This window comes from Cupressus sempervirens, chromosome 1 (assembly GCF_028749045.1).
Source record: "Cupressus sempervirens isolate cs-2001-9-10 chromosome 1, ASM2874904v1, whole genome shotgun sequence".
In the NCBI taxonomy this organism is placed as follows: domain Eukaryota; kingdom Viridiplantae; phylum Streptophyta; class Pinopsida; order Cupressales; family Cupressaceae; genus Cupressus; species Cupressus sempervirens.
In genome coordinates, this window is record NC_143118.1 from 37,604,236 (window position 1) to 37,626,307 (window position 22,072).

The following is a 22,072-nucleotide window of genomic DNA, read 5'->3' on the forward strand; positions in this document are numbered from 1 at the left end:
ATTTGAAATGGTTGAATACCACTTCCAAAGTGCAACCCTTCAGAAGGTCTTTCACTTCCTCAATTATTCAATCTTTTGAGAGGTATCATTTTCAAGGATTATGCTGAATATTTGCAGACTATCAAGCTCCACAAATGCTCATAGAAGATGTAGTTGAGTTACCAAATCCCGTCCCCCCAAAATGAGAGGCCAAGCCCTCTATTTATTTACTTTTCTAAGAAGTTACTAAGGACTTCTAAAAGCATCATTTTCTAAGAAGTTACTAAGAACTTCTAGAAACATCTATTATAAAATCTCATTATAATGCACTTTTATAATAAAATAACTTTATAAAATAAAAAGTGCAACTCAACTTAGAATTATAACATGTACGCCCAATATCAGAAGTAATGATAAAATATAAATAATATCTCCAAGAGCATAATGAGCCATCCAATCACCAAATAAATGCCAAAATGACTCTCTCATCACAACCACCCGTCTACGAGAGTCCGTGATAGACTGATCCGGCACGCAAAATGATGTTAAGCCAAAACGGGGACATTACATCCTTTACACAATATCCCAATCACTTTGGTAAACTTGGCTGCGTGAAATGATTTACTAATGGATTGCTTCCCACTATAAGGAATGGTGGTTAGGTGAGCATTACTGTCATCATGTTTCACCATTTCCCTCAACACTTAATCAAAATATTTGATATTGAATACTAGCCAATGTATTGTTTTGTCCACCTCTTCATGTGCAAGAACTTTCTTGTTCTCATCATTTTCATCTATCTCATTCCACTAAGTGCAACATTCATTGTTGCTTGGTCCTTCCCACGTCAAGACATTAAGTGTAATCTTTCCTCATTTTGTATTTGTGGCCTTGATACTTTCACATTTGAGCTATTGCCTCTTGCCATCTGATGCTTCTCTTGTTTGGTAACGTATTTGTTTTTCGTAATTATTGGGTCTCTAAAGTCAATAATCACCATCTGTTTCTTACAAGGCACTATTTTTAAATTTGTTATGCTTGTTGAGTAGTGCCACAATGTAAATCTTTCATACAATCTAGATGGCAGAAACATGCATATAGTAAAAATATGTCAAAACATAGATGACTTTGTACGGTATGAATCTAGATTGATCCTGAGTTTGTATGGTTTGTATGGTGGTATGACATAGGGGAGATACATGTACAGTGTTGGGGTGACCTAAATGTCAATGGCCACGATAAACATGAGTTGCCCTTCTCCCTTTATGATGACGGTTGACCATTTATAGGTGGTGAATTCCTTGAATGTTTGCACTCGTATAGTGGTGATACTTTCTAGTCCATATGTTGGCACTTCCATGCATAGTTGGTACCCGTACAATGGGATTTTCCTATAGCCATACAATGGCAGGATGTCTAGATGGTTGGTTTCATACGACAAGAATACCAAACTTTCTCACAATGAGCACTAGTTGTACAACGAGACTTTTTCGCATCCATACAGTGGCACTAGAATGTATTGTTTGTACAACGACTACTGCACTAGAATATATTGTCCATATAGTGACGATCATAGGCTTGAGCATTGACTATACGATTGCATTGCAAAAAGGTATCCATAAAGTGGTCAACCTAGATTTATGGCGTTCGACTTAAGATAAATCCTATACAGTGGCCAATACTTTTTGCCATTTATTTTCCCCATCTTTTATTCGTCAAATTTTGATCTCTTGCCTTGCATATCTTTGAAATAGAAGTTTACTTTTGATTCTTTTTGTTTCTTTCTTACCTTTTGGGTACTTTTGTGCCTTTTACTTTTGTCGCTGCTTTTGTCTTCCCTCTTACTTTTTGTCCACCCTCATTCTTTGTACTTGATTGCCTTGCCCCTTTCAAACCTATGGGCCGGTGTATCATCCACCTTTGCCATGCCTTCCTTGTACTTGTAATTCTTTGGGGAGAAAATGTTACTATTCGATCCGACTTCTTCAATTCCCAACATATTACAACCTGGTGATGGACCTCATAGGCCTCCATTTGTCAATGAAACAACTCGTTGAGGGAACCTCAAAAAAATCTCCTTGTTGGAGCATTCCCTCATCATTAATTTTTCATCCCTCCCATGTCAAATTCCCCTTTCTCGAACTTTGAGTTTGATGCCAATTCTTGGCTAATTGTCTAGTTCTACAAGTTGATTATGTAGATCCTATCACTCTTCATAGAGAGTATGTTCTTCCCGTTGTGGTTGTCCTTTGTTATGATCAACAAACCTCTTCCTAGAAGGGCATTGTATCCTTTCTTCCAATGAAAAGACTGCAAAGTCCAAGAAGAATTGTTAAGTGCCAATAATTACCTTCTAGGCCATGAGGGCTGAAATTGGTTTGATGCCATGTTGGTTGGCACCTACCAAATGAAAGGTTGGTGACCATAGTGTCATCTTGCCAAGGGCTTTCCATATCTCCTCCAATAATACATTTATGCCCAATCCTCCATCCATGACATTGTTTATTAGTCTCCATCCCATTATTTCCATTTCTACCACGACCAGTATCCTCCCAATGCCAACTATAGTAGCATTAGATCTTTGGTAGGACTATCTTTTTGTTTCTTTTTTGCCTTGCGATTGTCTTGGTTGCTTGTTTTGTTACCAACTACATTGATAATGGCCACCATAAATTGTGGCATGGTTTCCAGAAGGTCGACCACCTATATAGGCACGATGGCTTGCAATGCCTACTCTATATTGCTCCTTTCTGATTTTGATGACAAGGGACTGCTGATGTCATGTGGCATTCTTTGTTCCATTTCTTGTACAATATCAGCCTTTGCCTCCCTCAACATTTCCTTCTTTGTATAGGGATTAGGGTATGTTGCCTTCTTGGCCTGGAGCCTAGTGATATCCAACACCTCCTCTTGGTTTGTGATGTCTAGCATGTTCACCCCTTTTTGCTTAGGATAGTCGGTGTCCCCATGGTTGCCTAGACCACATCATTTGCACAACATTCTTGCACCTCCATGCCCACTTTGATAGTCTTATGCAAAGTGGCCCCACTCATTGCATCACTAGCTTTTGACATCCCTCATGATGTCTTGTTCTCACTCTCAATATCTATTGTGTAGTTATAGGCGTTTGTGTAGGAAAGAGGTACCACTTTCATTTTTATTTTTTTTGTAAGGCTACAATCAATCCTTCAATTAACCACCTCTTTTTCAGTTTGTGTACCTGCTAGTTTTCCAATTTACCAAGGAGTTATCTTAGCCCATGGTTGTAAGCCCATACGGTCTCATTCTTCACTTTTCTCATGTTGTAGATCTTTGCTACTACCTTATTGTCATCATATAGCAGTTTGAGTTCTTTCTCAAACACTATCCTCAATTCATTCCATGTTCTTAGTAGATCTATGTACTAGTCAATGACGACTCCATGTAAGGTGGCAAGGAATGCCTTTAACCAATAGTCATTGTTTTCTTCGCCATTAGCCTCCCATATGGTCACACATGTTTTGCAGTGGTGAGTAGGGTCCTTTGATCCACCCCCCACGAATTTAGGTAGCTTCTTCTTCTCTGAGGTGTGTACATTTTTCTCACCCAGTCCATAGTGTGTGTATTGGGCTCGAGTGGATCAACTCTTTCTTTGCGTACTTGCAGCTTTGGTCATGTGTGAGCACTCAATTTTTGTAGTGGCATCGTTCACACTTGGTCCCTTTCATACTAGTGCTCCCTTCTCCTCGAAGTTTTTCGTTCTAGCCCTCTATCCGTGGTATCCCAGATATGACCAGGTTCTTAAAGCCCAATAGGGTCTTTCTAAATAGTTATACTACTTCCTTGTGAATGTTTCTTTCCTCATCCACCTATTCTTGTGCGAAGGATAAAGTCAACGTGCTCCATGTAGAGTCAGATTCTGAACTCTCCTCATCAATCACTACCGATATTAAAGGATTGCTCACCTAGTCGGCAAGGTCCTCTACCTCGTCAAGGAGTGGCAAGTTTCATGCAATTTCCTCCCACTCTTGCTTTGAAGGCTGTGTTCAGCCTTCTCTTTTGGTAGGCCCTTGCCTCTTGCATATCCAACTTTGGCTAACACTCGAGTTCTTTCTTTGTGGGGAACTTAGAGATTCCCTCGACGATTCTCTGCAACTGTCATCACCTCTCAGTTTTCTCTTGGATCCGCAAAGATCTTACTGAGGTTTCTGCTTCCCTCTCTTCTTTTGTCTCTCTCCTAGTACATTACTTTCTGTCCTTTGGCAGAAGGGTCATTTGAATTTTAGCAAGTATGGTGTCTACTTGTGTCATGCTCCTCTTCCCTTCGATTCTAGTTCTCGTACTGTTGTAGTATCTGTTGCTTGTGCTGTACCCTCCCTCTTGCCTCTCACCATTCTTAGAGTTCAATCATTGTGTGAGCCAACAATCTTGGAAGGCTTCCTAGAAGATCGTACATGAGATTGTTCACCATGTTCAGTGGGACCTCTCTCTCCTTAGCCTCCCACTGCATGTACTAGTCAACCAAAACTTCTCATGCCTGAACCAGATTCTGTCAACTGGTTTTCTCAACTGTCATCCCTGGAGTTTTCAGTGTTGCTGTCAGTCATCAATACCTGCTGATCAAAGATGCAGCCCATTATTCCGCCATCCCAACTATTTGCATTTCCTCAAACCTCCAGATTCAAGCTTGACAATGGCACCAAAATGTTTACTCTCTACAGGTGTATTGTTTCACATACAGAGTAAACAAGGGTATAAAATAGAGCATGGATAAAATATAACTCAGAACTAAAAAAGTTCACATAACTTTGTTAGATAAATCTTTTCATATCATATCATATCTATACAATTAAACAACAAGACTTGTTCCAATCTGAATACAAATAGTGCCCGACAGTTGGTTAAGGCTGCCAACCATTAGCAATTGACAACCCTTCGAACAAATGTTTTATTACGCTTTCAAGTCTAACCAACAACATTTTTCATTTGATTACTAATGGCAGATTTGTCCTCTACACATGTTAACATGTTCTCTTTTTAATAATTTATCGTTTTTGTTAATTACAATGTTTGCCGAGAATGCATTGCTTGTTGCATTCATCACTCAAATATCTACCGTAAGACCTTATTTGAACTTCACATAACACATGCACACAATTTGTCTTTTTGAATTGATGTTTGCACTTTTACAAAGTACAGATGTGTCATGCATTGTTCTTGGATCTGTACATTTATGTTGTAAATTTCTAGAGAGGCTTCTAATGAGTGTGTTGATACAATTTTGCAGAAAATTGCAGGTCTTCAAAGCTCTAATTAGAGTTTGACTAAAACAATTACGTATGATATTTGAATCCATGTCCACCTTGCATGGTATAATTAAGTTGACTCTTATGGTGTTCTGTAATGGCCAATATTCTAGGGTTAACAATAGTGCTAAATTGAGTTCTTAAGGTTTGCAGTATGTAGTAGACACCCCTGATTTTGTTTTTGAAAGTTGTTTGCTGATTTGAAAGATCACAAGCAAAGAGTAACGTGCTTGTTTCTTATTTTTCTCAGATCTTATTCAGTTCTCATTGCAATGACATTTGAAAAACATTTAACACAATATAATGAAAGAACACGTGCATAGAATCACCATGATGTCTATTGTCTTATCAAATCATATTACAAACACCAAAAGTAGTTTAATTATCAATATTGCAGACCTGTAGAATGCAATTTTGACTGATAATTTGTAACTAGAAAGTTGCAACACGCATGAGAGCTTGGGGTTTATTTCTTGCTCCTAACATGGTATATGGAATGTATTTCAAGCCTTCTCTAGCAATCTTTCAACATCAAATTAACTTGCAGACTTGAGGAGTAATCTTAAATGATTATGTTCTTCTCAAGCTTTGAAAATACCACTGGACAACCTGCTACAATAAACCTGGTCATCAAATTCAAGAACGGTGATTCACATAAATTGATGATAATCACTTCCCTTGGCCGCAACCTGTTATGTAACTCTTTGGAAAGCCTAGATGCCTCAAAACAAGATGATTTTGCAGACCAAGGAAGACAGATATGTCTCAACAAACTTCCGCATACCAATACCAAGATTGGCACTACCTTCACTGGTGCAATTTTCACTTATAAAATAAAATGTGCATCAAACATGGAAAATGATATATGATTTTGCATTGGTAGGCTGCTAGGAAAACCAGGAACCAATACCCATAAGCTAGAAACTTTTTGAATGCGCAAAAACATTATTTCTTGTGTAGCTGGAATGGTATGGCCAGACCAAGGTATTCCACCAAAATTCACCAAAAAAAAAAACGACACACCCAAATCTTAACAATCCACATAAAAAACTTAAAAGCAATCTCATAAATTTTCATCTTCACCAGAACCCACTTTGCGAAAACTCTGCAAATCAAACAGTTCTTTGATTTTCAATAAAGCCATTGATGAGATTCAAACTTAGACTGCAGCGAATAAATTTTTTTGATTGTATGCAAACCTGAAAATTATGATGTCTTACTACAGAAACCATTGAGAATCTTCTTTTTTATGCCAATCAAACCACTTTGACATGCTTAATTATCCTATCTTAGATAACATAAAAAAACACAGAAATGAACATTCCTTCACCACAAGAAAAAAGCAACACGGAACCACAACTCACCAACTCAAGAACATCTCACAACATATTAGTGACACGGAGAAACCTTCATGGGAAAATACTCCACCAGAGAAAGAGAGGAAAGTATGTTATTTATCCTTGAAGATTAAGCAACAATACACTTATCTTTAAACCTATGTAGAATACGGAAACACCCGGATGCCTGCACTTCAAAGGCTAAACAAAACTTCTCCAAGCTACCTGTTATATGCACAAATTTGTCCTTCAAGTGATATGTAGCCCATAAGAAAAACTCAACCCCTCCACCTAGAAACCATCATCATGCAGCCCAAAATAGCCACTTACAGATGCTCTTACAGCTATCATAAGGCAGCTCACTTGCATGGGCGACTTGGGTCCAAAATAGCAATATTCTGCCATAGAATCTTATGAAGCCTATCATAATGATCATGGATGCTCTTAGAATATCTTACATGTTTCCTAACAACCCAAAATGGAGGATTCCGAAGGGGTCACTGGGATTTTTGTCCTTAAGTCCAAACGGGAAAGTAATTCCATCTTTCCATTAGCTCTTTTGTCACTTTTGGTCAATCGATTTAATCCCCAAATAACATTAGAAAAATAAATAATACAAGGATTTATAAGGTTGATGACACCAAAATCCTAACACTTGGTTGACTTAAGGGCTTCCCATAGCTGGGGCAAGGGATGGTGCAATGCTTGCAGGATAGATCCAAATATTAAATTTTGGTGTAGCTCAACCATGACAGAAAGGAGCAGGAAAGTCACCTACAAAAGATATACCATTTTATCTTACGTAACTTCTTTGAATCTTTCCCTTCTGCAACATCATCTTATTATCCGTATACATATATATATAGATAGAAAGAAAGAGATGAATGGAGATAGAAGATGGATAACCATACGTTTCTATCAAGAGAATGGCACACATCAAAATTTGTAACAGTCCCATGTCTTCTAATGCATCATTTTTGGGTGTATTGCTGAAATGTTTTGTAATATATATTACTTATACATTAATGTTATGACATACCAATGTTCTAGCAATTTAGAATGTTACCCACTGTATATACTACTTGTACATACATATTATAACATGCAATTGTTCAAGCAATTTAGAATGTTACTCCCTGAATATCTTAGGAGATCCCAATTGATATTTATATGAAGAGAAGATTACAGAAATACTGCATTAAGCAGTCGCTGATTAAATGAAAGACTTAAGATAGCTTAGTAATTCAACTCACAACTTTTAATCAAATGATTTGCTAGCCAAATAAATGATGTCTAAAATAATAACTAAGATCTCTTCAAAATGATGTAGACTAATCCTAGAAGCTAAATCCATATGGGAGCTTCACAGGAGCAAGGCTAAAGGCTGTTGATTTCCACAATGCAGAGCAACAATATTAAGGAAAGCATGCTAATACATAATGATCATTTGTTGTTGAGAGAAAGAGCACACCTTCCAAGTGAGTCAATCTTTGTAATATCTAAAGCAATTATAAGATCTGACTTTTTGGCATCAAATACTCGTGTTTTTCTTTGTAAGAGTTTGTGCATAACACAACATTAATGTTTATCAGCCAATATTCAAATAAGAGTTGTGTTGGTTCTCAAAACCGCAAATTGGAATCCTACGAACCTTGCCAACTCGATGCTGGGATATCCAACCAGTTATGGCCAACTTGACGGAATTAAATGACGTAATCCGAGTTCCTTGCACTTTGGGCTCTGCAAGGCCAAGGCGGGTATACCTAATCCCAAACAAATCACTTGAGTCCAAAATAATTATAACAGATCGATTTGAATATGAATGCAATGAGAGTTTCCCCAAGTGACAAGGATTACAGAAAACTTTAAATTTGCAAATTACAAATTAAGAACAAAAGTTAACGGTTAGGTAAATGTGAGAGCGTTTTAATTAAATAATAGATATTATTTATTATTGCAACGAATGAATATATTAATTCTTCAAAAGAAAGATATGATGTAATTGCCAGCGTAAGATCGTGAATAATATAAAGACCAATGTCAGAATTTAAAGGGCAAACAGAGTCAATATTACAAGTTATTACATACAACTTTATAAAGTTATATGCACCTTAACCATAAACAATTTGGTAATCAAGACACCATGGATCAAATATATAGACGCAATTTAAACTAGTATGGAATGCTCTCTAACTCCTATGGTAGGGAGACAACCCAGACACAGATTTGGAAACAATTAAATATTTTTCACAATTAAATATTTCACAACATTTGTGATAATCAAGTTTAAATGCTATAATTGACCCTATCCACTTATCTATTGTATAAATCATTTATGGAATTTTAAAATAATTATAAAGAACACAACTTAATAATATTTCAACTCTAAAATTTAAAATAAATAATTATGCTTACAAATATGTCAGAAATAAAAGTGTACTAAGGACACTCCTTACGGATGATTCATCTAATCGCATAAAAAATTTATTCAATATTCTAACATGCAAAGGCTTAGTTCAAAAAGTCCATTTCTTTGCCAATGAAAGAACGAATGTAAAAGTTTTACAATTTGTATATGAATATGAATTGTCTTTATTGTTTGATTTTGAATCTTATATTTATACTTCGCCATAGAGTCATTCGGTTGCCAACTAGGTGACTTTTCAAAACAAGAATTAATCATCTTATTGAAAATAAGATGCAGTAAGGTGTAATTTGCCAGGCCACCGAATTCAAAACTGCCGCTTTAATCTTTGGTTAATTGAGGAATATCAATGAACCTTCGGGAGATGTATTATTGTTCAATTTCGCTCTTTCAAAACCATAACTTTTCCTCTCCGCACGTCACAGAGCTGCATCAAACAAAATGCATCGTTAGATACAAGTAGCTAGGGAACATCCGCCTATGATTAATGAAGACGACTCATGGCTTCTATTCCATCGCTATGCTCAGAAACTGATCCTGATGCATGCCATCTGGAAACATTCACATGCCCGACTCCATTTCTGCTATTGCCGAAACTTACTTGCAGGACGTTGTAACTGTTTGTGAGCACATTGTAAATCATTCATATGCAAAGAATGACCATCAACGCTACCGCTCAATGATGGTGGTGACCTGTTTTACTTGTTTGCCATTAATTTTTTCTGGCATGGTATCTACTTATATCGGGCATGGCCTTTTCCTTCCATATCGCACCTTTTCTCAGAATTTTTCAATGCCATTGCCCATGGTGGTAAGCATCCGTAGCAATACATCCTTCGCACTTTGATGGGTTTTCCATGGCCGGTGATGTGACAATCATCCTGTAGTGTTCATCAACGACTGTATGTGATGACATGTTACTGAATTTTATAGTATCGAAAACTTATGAAGCAATCACCATATTCGCCAGAACCATTGCTAGATCCCTTTTCATTGTTATCGAGCCTGCGATACGTACATCTGCAGTTACATGAGATTTCTGGGAATTCAGAAAGCACCAGATGTGCACAAGTTTTCTCTTCTCGATATCCTTATGATCGTGAACTCAAATTCCTGAGTGCTGAAAGTCCGAATGAGAATCATTTGATGCGACAATTTCATCTTCTTCAAGTTCTACAACCATTGCTTTTAAGGCAGCGAAAGATCCAAACTTCTGAAAGATATTGTGGGGAAGAAATCTGATGTATATTCAACTTTATATTCTGAGAATGCAGCCTCACGTTCAATACCCTCTCTAACAAGCCCAGTGTTTTAACAGACATGTGGATATATGGGTAGAATTACTGGTAGCAACTCCTCAATAGAACCATCAGTAACTGGATACCTCTAATGACAACTTATAGATCAGAAATGGCAGTCTGCAGATCTGCTGTGTTATGTATTAATTATCTGCATTCTCCTTATACATATGTTTTGTACTGTCTTTTAGTTTTATTGTTGCCTTATATATCACACCTGTGCTTATGCCTTCTCTCAATCGGTAAACATATTTGAGTTAAATTGATGTATGCTGGCTACCATATTTTTCTGCCTTGAATAATCTTTGATTCTATCCCTAACATTCTCCTACGTAGGATAGAGCAGGGATATGAAAATATCTTCACCAAAGGATACATTGCTGCTTCCTACTTAAGTATATAATCGAAGCAAATATCCACTCAAATATATTTTAATTGTCTCCTTCGATTAATACTATCCTTGTCCATATGGGAATGAAACCCTTTCACATCAATGATAATGCTCAACATATATTGTTCTGAAAAATCTCTAACATCCATCTCCTTACTTCCTTCAATTAATATCATTCACAAATGGAGCCCCCAAATGTTGCAAAAATTTGGGTTCCATCAAGTTGCTTCGTTGTCTAAGATTATTTGCCATTGACAACATTAGTCAGCATGTTGAATCTTTTTATTACTAGTATCTAGTCAGCAAATTGCTTGTTTCTATATGGATTGATTGTTATCTGTTATTGGTGTTCCTTTATTGAGGCTTTGTTCTCTGTTTGGGGGGTGATAATTTTTCTAAGTGATGAAACTTCAAAGATGCTACGGCTTTTAATTAAATGGGGATCTCTACTTCAACTTGGTTCATTTGAAATTTGATAAAGTTGTATGGTTTTTGTTCCTTTTTTATGTTTCTTGATTTTTGGCCAATCTTTTTGATTTGGAACAGGATTCTCCTCCATCAATTGAGCAGAAGTTTTCCCAGTCTTCTTATTTTGGCATTGGTTGATTGGTAGGATTTATCAGATTCATTTTCGCTGGTTTTTGCTAGTCAGGCTGAGTCAACTCACAATATGTTGTTTAATTGTAGGAATCCGGCTGGCTTGGCAATTGTATGCACATATAAGTTTGGGAGTATAGCCATGGGGCTGGAAGCATCTAAATATGGTAATTTGACATCCAAGCTCAAAAACTTTCATCGTCATTATTTGAAATTTAATTAAATATGGGTCCCTTGTATATGAGTCTGGATTTTTCTTTAGTTTGTGATGTTAAGTGGTTAGGTTTAAGAGGGAGCGATCTACATCTTGCACCTGAAAATGCACGTCTCAAACTGAAGCCACGGGATCATCAATTGGCCAAAAGCTTACTTTCATCAAAGATGTTGCAGGTATCTGGGCTTTTATACATGGCCTTGTTTGATTGAATTTTTTTAAATTTTCTTTTCCAAGAATAAAATTTGGAGAGAACTAAAGGACTGACCTCATTGATTAAATATCAGAATCAAATCAAATACAAGGAAGAGCTCTTATACATGGTTCAAGCTGGACACAGGGTCGAAATAGAAGCACTCTATTGTCATGGATATGGCTTTTTGGCACAGTATGTGGCTACGAAGATTGTTCAAACTGATTACATCTGATTATGGAATATCTAATTAGGGCTCTTAACGCGAGACATTTAGATGAAAGTAATTCCTCTTTTCAATTTTATTTCTGATAAGATTCCGGAGTATTGGAGATAACATTCATGAAAACGGATATGTAAGTAGAGATGAAATCTATGAGGGAAGAAAGCACCCCTATAACTGTGGGGAAATTTTATGGATGTCATAAGATATATTATATTTTGGATTGTATTTTGCATTCATAATTCAACTTTTATTAATAGCTGGTGAGAAATTCAATAGTTCAGGACTCGAAAGCAAATACTTGAGAATTTGAATCCTAGAGTAAGGAATTCCCTTTCTTTAAGGACCTTATATCCTTCTAGCTTACAAGTCATGCTCATTAGAGAGCAGAGGATCCAGTGATAATGGAGATGTATGGAATGAGGTGGCTAAGAAGGGTGGAACCATGGGAATAGAGGGAAGGGATGGAGGCATGACAAGGAGAGTGTAAAGGTATGAGATGGACATTTCATTTGGGATAGATATGGAAATAAAGGCATGCGGGATGGAGTGTAAATTGATGTGGAGGCAAATGTACGTTATCATAGGGCGTTGTAGGATAGTTTATTAACCTATATGATATTAGAAGACATTGGCATGTGACATGGAACCAGAGATATCAGTTTTCCATAATTTATAATGTTGCTCGTTGCTGTTTCTGGATAAGATTGTGGTTGTTTTTTGTATTAGTGTTTTGGATCACACTCTCTGATCTATCATCAGGATGATAGAAAGCTCAAGGAAAGGAAAAGATAGATTGTTAGACTTGAGGTGACTAAAAAGAGTGGGAAAGGGAGAGGGAGATGGGAGAGGTTTTACATAAATTGATGTGACAAATTTCTGGATGGCGATAATACAAAATTATACTATAGTAGGCTTGTAAATATATGAAAATTAATATGGATCACTTAATGCTGATTAGATATTAACTAGTGCCCAAGCTTAATGCCTATGTTATTAAGGAGAATAATATATGAAAACATTTCAACTCAAAGCCAATATGCTAAGACAAATAAATAAGATAGAAAATAAAGAAAACTAGCAAATAAGTCATATAAATATATGACCTGTTATTTCTACTACAAATCCCTTTAGTTAGGAATTGAGTTCACGTTTAGTTCTAGGCATTTTATTGCATTTCATTAATTACTCTATTTGTATCTAGATTATATCACGCCAACATCTAATCTAATTATACATCATAAAGCATCTAACATACATGAAATCAAAATCATATATCAAAGCTCAAATCTTATGTATATATATGTACAAGAGTTTCAATGTACATGTGTTGTCATCACTACAAAAAGATGCGATGTCTACATATACACATACAACTAAATGCAACAAAAAGAATGCTTAACATCAATCTACATCAATATTTTTGTATAAAAAATTATGTACATAGAGTGATCTGTTTGTATAAATTCAAGACCCTCTTGATGTGAGTTTTTGAACATGTTGTCTAAGAATCTAAATTGGGATAAGGTGGTTGTCCAAGGATGGTTGATTGTGATTGTGCAACTAAGATGCTCCATGTGTGAAATTCTCTTAGTTTTGCATTTCTCTCACGCTAGGAGGTTATCTCCTTAGTCTTGTAACGCCTCGCCATGTGACCCAAAAGAAGTTAACTTAAAGTTTTACTAAGTTTGTCAAACTTTTTTAAAAGGATAATAACTTAACAACAACAGTTATAACATAGTGGAAGCAATTAACATTCGCATAAACACATACCATAAAACATATTACAATTCTTAAGAGTCCCATGATGTTGAATCACATTTAAGTTTAATTAATAATGAATCTAATATATAATAAATGCACATCAAATAATAATATACCAATATGAATTCATTTAAATAATATACAATTATATATGATGCCACTTGGCAATAAACAAAATGCACAATCATTCGCTGTACAGGTTAGGGTATGAAAAGTTGAAATAATATACATCGTAAAATAAATTACGTCATCTCTTAAGATCTTATGAAATCAAATATTATACATTAAGTATAACCATCCATCATAGAAATACATGAATAGATAAAAAGAAATATTTGCACAAACACATCCAACAACGACATCTAACGATCAGATCTCAATGGTATAAGAAAAAGCATACCACCCGACCTTGTAGAACCCAAAAAGGCCCACTCCCACTGTGCCAAGGAGATAAACTCAAGTCTCAAACAGAATAATAGGCTCAAAAATCAAAACCCAACATCTAGGTTCAAGGAATTTTTTGAAAGAAAACTATCTAAAAGGGCACCGAAACACAAGTACCAACTAATCCCAAAGGCAACAATGACATGTAGGAAATCTACTATGCAAGTGTTATCACACGAACTGGCTCTAGGGTTACTCGGCTAGTCTTTTAATCCTCCGACCCCCTAGTGACTCTATGCGGCACTAGTATCCTTTCGTACTGACAAGGCATGCTAATGAGTCAACTCTAAGGTTACCTGGCTAGTTTTTTAATCCTCCAGGCCCTTAGTGACTTTATGTGGTACCAATATCTTGTTAATTCATTTTAAACCCATTTAATGCAATGTTATCACTTATTAAATAACTTCTTAGAATGGGTTACCTTGGTAGCCACTTTGGGCTCTGGCCTTTATTGCAAGCCACTTCCCAACATGACATATAGATAATCTATCTTAAGTTTAGTAAAATTATAAATCAAAGAATCACAAATTTCACCTCAACCCTATACAAGTGATTGGAAAGCATCAAAAGATAATTCACAATAACACCTCAGTTCTTTACAACTAGAAAGCATCCCAAATACAATTGATCGAAGACTCAAAGGTTATATTAGATGGGTCACATCATTCACCTCAGTTTCACACAAGAATACTGAAAAACAACAATCAATAGATCAAAACACCTCATAGAGCATACAAGACACATTAGCATGGTTGGGTATAAAGATCTTATAGAAACATCATCATGACATCACAGAACAAACCCCCAAGCCTCTAGTAAACATCCTGACTGCCCAAAGCTAAGAAAAACCTAAAAACCCCAACACTAGTAAATTTCATAATTCATCAGGCTTTGAAAATCCTAAAAATCAATATTTACTAAAAGTTTTCATATTAAATCACTGACAATTCTATAATGGAAATCTTTTTTTTCAAATAAGGGTTTCAATCCAAAGAAATTCTAAAAACAGAAACACAACAGACACGAAGAAGACAAGAATTCGAATAACGAGCAATTACTACACAAACCCACAAAATCCTACTTGGATTTGATGCTAAAACAATGAACGCATAAACACTCAAGAATTTTCATTTTCTTTGAAAATGCTCTTTTCGAAAATTGGCTCCTTCAAACCTATGTATCTAGAAATGAGTTCTAGTTTTCTTAATAAAGAGTTTTTCCCCCAAATCAAGGCTTTGGTCATGCAATTATACGAAAACTCTTTGTCTTTAATTACTATATTTTAATTTTTATGCACACACTTTACACAATTTAATTAAAATAAACTTTATTAAATTAAAGCTTTCTCTCCTTTATTAAATCATGAAACATTTTTAATATAATATTTATTTATTTAACTAATAATATTATTTAGAATTTATTAAAAATAATGCTAATAGATATCCATTATAAGGATGATTAAAATTTAATTTACTACATCTAAAAATATTTTTATTTCCATTCTTTTTTTTGCACTTAATTTTTTATATATTTTCCCTCTTTTTTGCACACTTAAGTTTTTTTTAAATATTTTTTTTTAATGATTATTTATATCTCTTAATTTATAATTTTTTAAATATTGTATGGATCATTTATTAAACTTTTGAAATATAATATACCGTATTTATAACAGATACTAAGATCTTGACATGTAGATGGTTGTCAAATTTAACCTAGAAAGTAAATGTTAACATTAACATGCTCACATCTTACCACTCCACCCATGCTACCATTGTCGAATGCCTATCGACATTAATAAACTTTATTAAATTAAAGCTTTCTTTCCCTTATTAAATCATACGACGTTTTTAATATAATATTTATTAATTTAACTAATAATATTATTTAGAGTTTATTAAAAATAAAACTCTTAAATAAATTATTATTAAATTAAATAAATATAAATACGTCTAAATTAGAACTTTAATCAAATCTTTAAAATTTAATTCTTCCATGCACATTTAAAGAACTTTTTATTTAAAATATTCTTTTATATTTTCTTTTCCTCCGCACTATTTAAAGTATAGTTTAATATTTAAATTAATAAGAATTATTAAAGCTCATTATTTAAATGCAACTCTAATTTAATAATTAATAATTAAATAGTCATAATAAAATAATATTAAATCTTTAATCTTTTAATTCTATTTTTATCCAACTTCTTACTCTTAAAATAAATATTTTAAAGTGAAGTACATATTTAATTCATTTCTAATTAATTAAATAACATCATATTCTAATCTTTCTTTAACCAATTCTCTAAATTTAGACTTTTTATTTAAAGCATAAATTTAATTAGTTTTTAATTAATCAAATCTTCACATATTTTAATATTTTTCTTTTAATTAAATAATATTTATTACTCAACTAATAATTAGAGTTTATTATTAAAATAAAACTCTTAAATAATTATTATTAAATTAAATAAATATAAATACGCTAAAATTAGAATTTTAATTTAATCTTTTAAATTTAATTTATTTATTTAATTGATTTTTCAATTAATAAAATATTAAATTTTTTATATACAATTTTCATGCAACAACTTTATGCATTTTAAACTTAAATATCTTTATTAAATTAATTTTCTTTCTCACTTTAATTAGTCATAAGACATTTCTAATATAATATTTGTTAATTTAACTAATAATATTATTTAGAGATTATTAATTAAAATAAATCTCCTAAATAAATTATTATGAAATTAAATAATTATAAATATGCCAAAATTAGAACTATAACTTTATCTTTAAATTTTATTCTTTTATTTAATTAAATTCACAACATTTTTAATAATATATTTATTAACTTAATTAATAACATTATTTAGTGTTTTTTGTTTAAAATAAAACTCCTAAATAATTATGATTAAATTAAATAAATATAACTACACCACAATTAGAACTATAACTTTATCTTTAAATTTTTTGTATATGCTTTATGCAATTTAATAAAAATAAATTTTATAAATTTTGTGTTTTCTCTCTCAAGTTAATTACAAGACGTTTTAATAATATATTTATAAATTCAAGTAATAATATTATTTAGCGTTTATTATTAAAATAAAACTCATAAATAATAATTATTAAATTAAATAAATATAAATACATCAAAAATAGAACTTTAATATAATCTTTAAAATTTAATTCTTTTATTTAATTAATTCATGAGATGTTTTAATAATATATTTATTAATTCAACTTATTTTATTATTTAGAGTTTATTATTTAAAATAAAACTCCTAAGTAATTATTATTAAATTAAATAAATAAAAATACATTAAAAATAGAACTTTAATAAAATCTTTAAATCTTAAATAATTTCTCAATTAATTAAATACGATTAAATATCAAATTTCTTTATAATTTTTTTTTAAAATTATCTTTTAATTTGATTTAATTATAACAAAAAATCACAACAAACCCACAAAACCAAATACGACAACTCAATTGAAGACACAGGACATAATCAAACTCCATAGTCAAAATCACGAATTCACGTCACTTGACAAATTCAGATGGGTAAACTAACTCAGATAGTTGTCCTATTTTCTAGGACAATTGGCTTAGGGTTTAGGATTTGGACTCTAAGAGTTATCTCCCCACTTATACCATTGAAATATTACGATAGGGTATGCTCATCTTGGCAATTCAAGGAAGTCGATACCTGGTACCTACAATCTGCATAAAATTCACACATGTACAAGCACAATATTCTAAACTAAAAAAATAATGATAGGAAGTGGTTCATCGTGTAGATCTTGACTAGCAGGTGACTACGACTCCCTTCCTCAACCACATCAAAAATGTCAAACGTAAAGAAAACATACATGCACACCATACACATGCAAGTATGGGGTAAGTATCCATAGAAACTACATAAAAATCATTCATCTAACAAACATCATTCAATAATTGAAATAACTGGCACTAAGTACCTTAACATATATATCAACTGAATATGAAATACAACTAATCAATTTCGATAAATCCAGAACCGCTAATCATAAAACATAATAACAGAACATGCCTAAAATAATTCTGTCAAAACAAATTAGAAAAGTCAAGTAGGGGTAGGCATTACAAGTCTATTGAACTAGACCATCATGCAAGGCATCCTCTCGTTGTCTAGTTGTACTTATGCCATACATCAATTGTTGGACTCTTAGGTGCTTGAGATCTAATGGGACGCTAGTCCACACAACCTCAACTTGCTTCCTAAGCTCACTAATGTCACTTTGTAGAGGATTGTGTGCTTGCTCAACACGATGATCTCACCCAAAAAGTACGATACAAAGCTCCACCTTCTTGAGGTCCCTCTACCCTATCATAATTCTTTGTTGTGCCTCCCTATGGACTAGTTCAGCCCAGGTCTCCTTGTAGGTTGTCATGGATTGTGTCATTGGATTGAACAAATAGATTTGTGCCTTCTTGTCATCTGCTATGGATAGTAGGCATCCAAGATAAGACATTATGTCTATACAATTGGTCCGGTCTCTAACAATGCTTCATTGATAAGATTGAGCCACTCTTTTACAAGCACTATAAACAGAAAGGGAGAACATCTATTAGTATCTACATCATATGATCAATGTTCATGTAAACGAAAACTTCACAATCAAAATCAAAACAATAGTGCACGTCAATCACTAGTCTACCAGTCAAGATATGCTAGGGCAGTCCTGTTAGATAAGACCCATAATGTACTTATTGTTGCCAATGGAATTGTCTCAATCTATGGCACATGAGCTAAACTAGATGTTAGGGGCATGCTAGTTTGTGCATTTGATAGTGGGATCAAAGAGATTACTAGGATTGTTGTAGGGAAGGACACCTATCACAATCATCAAGGTTGCTTTGCTCCTACCTCATACTATTGTTGGGGAACCTCCTTTGTATCCAATCCTTGAGATTTGGGATCTTGTTCAAGAGCATTTGTTGGGAACATTGGAGATAGACCTATGGCTTGCAACTAATGAGAAACCATATGTGACACTAATATCATCAATGTCTAGTGGAAGAAGTAGGTTATTATCATTGCTACCTTTGTCCATCTACACTACATCTGTGAGTCTCATACAAGGATTACCATGTGGATGGGTAAAGGTATTTTAAGACCTTTCATAGGTGTGGACCATCACCAATAGCATCTCTACAAGCCCTCAATAGTGCATGCAACGTGCTAGTAGTAAGGAATCATTATGTGGTTGTTTTGATTGACAAGGAACTGACAGTGTTATATAAAATGTAGTTGCATCCTAGTTGTGGGTCCTAGCTACGTGCCTTAATAGGGTAGCCACACCACATGGTAGAATCTAAGTCATTCATTGACGTACCTCTAAAATAGTGAGAAGAAAAACTTCCACTCACCCCCATGACAAAGGGCATACATGTGCTCATGGCACTTTGTAGGGATCGAATAGGGAAGTCCTACCAATCTTGAGTGTATGATGTGCTCAAAAACCAATACATGAAGAAACATGTTGGTGTTGAGGTGGTGGCATTCACAGTGGATATATTGGTTGAGGCCATGGTGTAAATCTATGAGCATGCTATGACCCCTGGTGATACTCTAACTGATTCCTCCATATCTCTAATATATCATACCATGCCTACCTGGAAGTGAGAGCTTCCTTCATTAGTGCTGACACAAAGTGACACTAGTGCAATCATGATGTGTTTGAATAGGTCACCTCAACTAGCCCTTGCAATTCTAGCTAAGATAAATATGTTGAGTAGTATTTGTCACACTTACTCTACTGACATTATACCTCTAGTTGTCTTAGGTGTCTAGGCTATTAGAGCTTATCAAGGGAGACTCACTCCCATCAAAATAGCTATACAAGTGCCAAAAAGAACATGATTAGACTATGTGTTTGTTTTGCTAAATAAATAAAAATTCACAAAACAATTATTTGTCATTTTTAATTTAATTAATAAATTGAGACAAATTATCTAGTCATGTGCATTTTGGCCCCTACATAGATATTTTTCACTCCCAAGGATAGCAAGTGGGTGAGATCCAATAACAACAATTATGGTAATTATCATTTCCATTATTGGGAGACAAAATAATATGTTGTCAGTGTTACAATTCTCCATTAATGCTATGGTCATACTGGTATGAAGTCTAATCTTTAGCATCTTCTAAATCGATCAGAGTCCTACTTGATGCAAGCAACACACACTTGATCTTTTGAAGTTAGCTTCAAGAGACTTATGTATCTAATTTACAATGATGTATTATTGTATTAGTAATTTTAAACAATAATATTTTGATATAATCATTATAATAATTATATATAAAATAATAAAGATAACTATTCTAAATAATTAAACTGAGTCAAGATTGGCGATCCTTGGTGAAGGGGCACTACCAATGTATAAAAAGGAATATAAACCTTCTTCTAAAAAAATGAAGAATATACACACAAAATTTGTAAATAATCAGGATTTCAACAAATTCAAGAGATTTAATTAAAATTGATTAAGAAACTTCAGAAACAAAATGGACAAATATGGGCATACATAAATAAACATACTTCAGATGTTACTAGCCTCGAGAATGAGCTCTGCTAGGATTTGTACGGCCTCCTTCTAAATCCTTTCTGGTTTCCACTAGTTGTCATACCACATTTACTGTGGAAATATTTTCATTTATAATGAGTTCGGCCTTCTCCGACCCGACAGTTGATGCTGCTGCTGGAGTTACTGCCACTACCAGAGATAATGGCTCCATTGACCAAATGCCTACACAAGTTTGTTCCCAAAGTGTTCCACGAGGTAATTCTTCTCCTAATATTATTTTGAATGCCAAGGAGTTTGATAGTGCATGCACCTGGTTAGAACAACAAATCCCTATTGGGTATTTTGTGGGTCGTACTCCTTCTATAAGCATGTTGCAGGAATGGTTTTCCAAGGTTTAGACACCTCAGGGTGTTTGCCTTGAAGGCGTTCAAAGCCTTACCAAAGGCTTTTTTACTTTTTTTCTTTGGCAATGCAGGCCAAGCTAAACATGTTTTTGTGCGAGGCCCCTAGACTATAAGGTCCTTCCTCCTATTTTTTTAGTGCTGGTAGTGAGATTTTGCTATTTCTGATGATCAAAAAATTAAGGTACCAGTTTGGGTGGAGTTCCTTGTGCTTCCCATTCCATGCTAGTCTTTTTTACGTGCTATTGCGCAAACTGTTGGCAAGGTTGTTTGCCTTGAACTAGACAAGTTTTTCAATGCTCGTCCCCAACGTAGGTTTTTTGTTGAGGTTGACCTATTTGGGGACCTCAAAGATATAGTGGATATACAAATAGGTGGTACCACCTTCTGAATACCTACTACCGGTGCCAATCAGCTGAGCATAAGATTAGGATTGTCCCTTGTTGGACCATAATCATCCCTCTGCTTTGGAAACCAAGCTCGCTTCGACCACCAAGAAAGATGAATAGACTATGGAGGTGGAAAAAGGGAAGGGTTCGGCTGTGGCTAAGGCGAGCTCTGTGCCTGTGGATCATGGTAAATTTAGTTCAAGCTAGATGCCCACTGAATCCCCAATTCTATTGCTCGCTTTGCCTCCTGTTTTAAACCCTAGAATCTAGGGGGTAGTGGGTGTTCATACCCTAGATCCGCATCCTCTTTGGACTCAAGCACCACAAGTAGTGTCGATGATTGGCCAGCAAAAGCTACACCGGTCTCGCAGCCCAGATGGCTACAATGAGTTTTTTGACAATGGGGAGAAACTTCGAAGGGTCATTGCTATTGATGACCCTTCTTTTGAGTTTCCCTCTTTTTTGCACTATAGTTTCTCCTCTCTTGGGGATGAGGATGACATGCAATTTGGGTTACCATGAATTGCATGTCATGGAATGTGCAAGGGCTGACAGACCTCCCTAGA

The 22,072-nt window shown here is 34.4% G+C and overlaps 1 protein-coding gene across 5 annotated transcripts in view; it reads left to right on the forward strand.

The window, feature by feature from the left end:
* SPO11-2 (sporulation 11-2) overlaps positions 1 to 12,220 on the forward strand; it is a 195,522-nt gene extending 183,302 nt beyond the window's left edge. For 2 of the 5 annotated variants that reach the window (XM_089816176.1, XM_089816185.1), the window contains 4 exons: positions 11,262 to 11,324; positions 11,403 to 11,479; positions 11,575 to 11,702; positions 11,814 to 12,220. In XM_089816176.1, coding sequence (XP_089672302.1) covers positions 11,262 to 11,324; positions 11,403 to 11,479; positions 11,575 to 11,702; positions 11,814 to 11,954 — 409 coding nt within the window. In that variant the 3' untranslated portion in view covers positions 11,955 to 12,220. The remainder of the gene's footprint in view (positions 1 to 11,261; positions 11,325 to 11,402; positions 11,480 to 11,574; positions 11,703 to 11,813) is intronic. The other 3 variants (XM_089816177.1, XM_089816178.1, XM_089816182.1) reach the window with 3 other exon arrangements.
* The last annotated feature ends 9,852 nt before the right edge of the window (positions 12,221 to 22,072 follow it).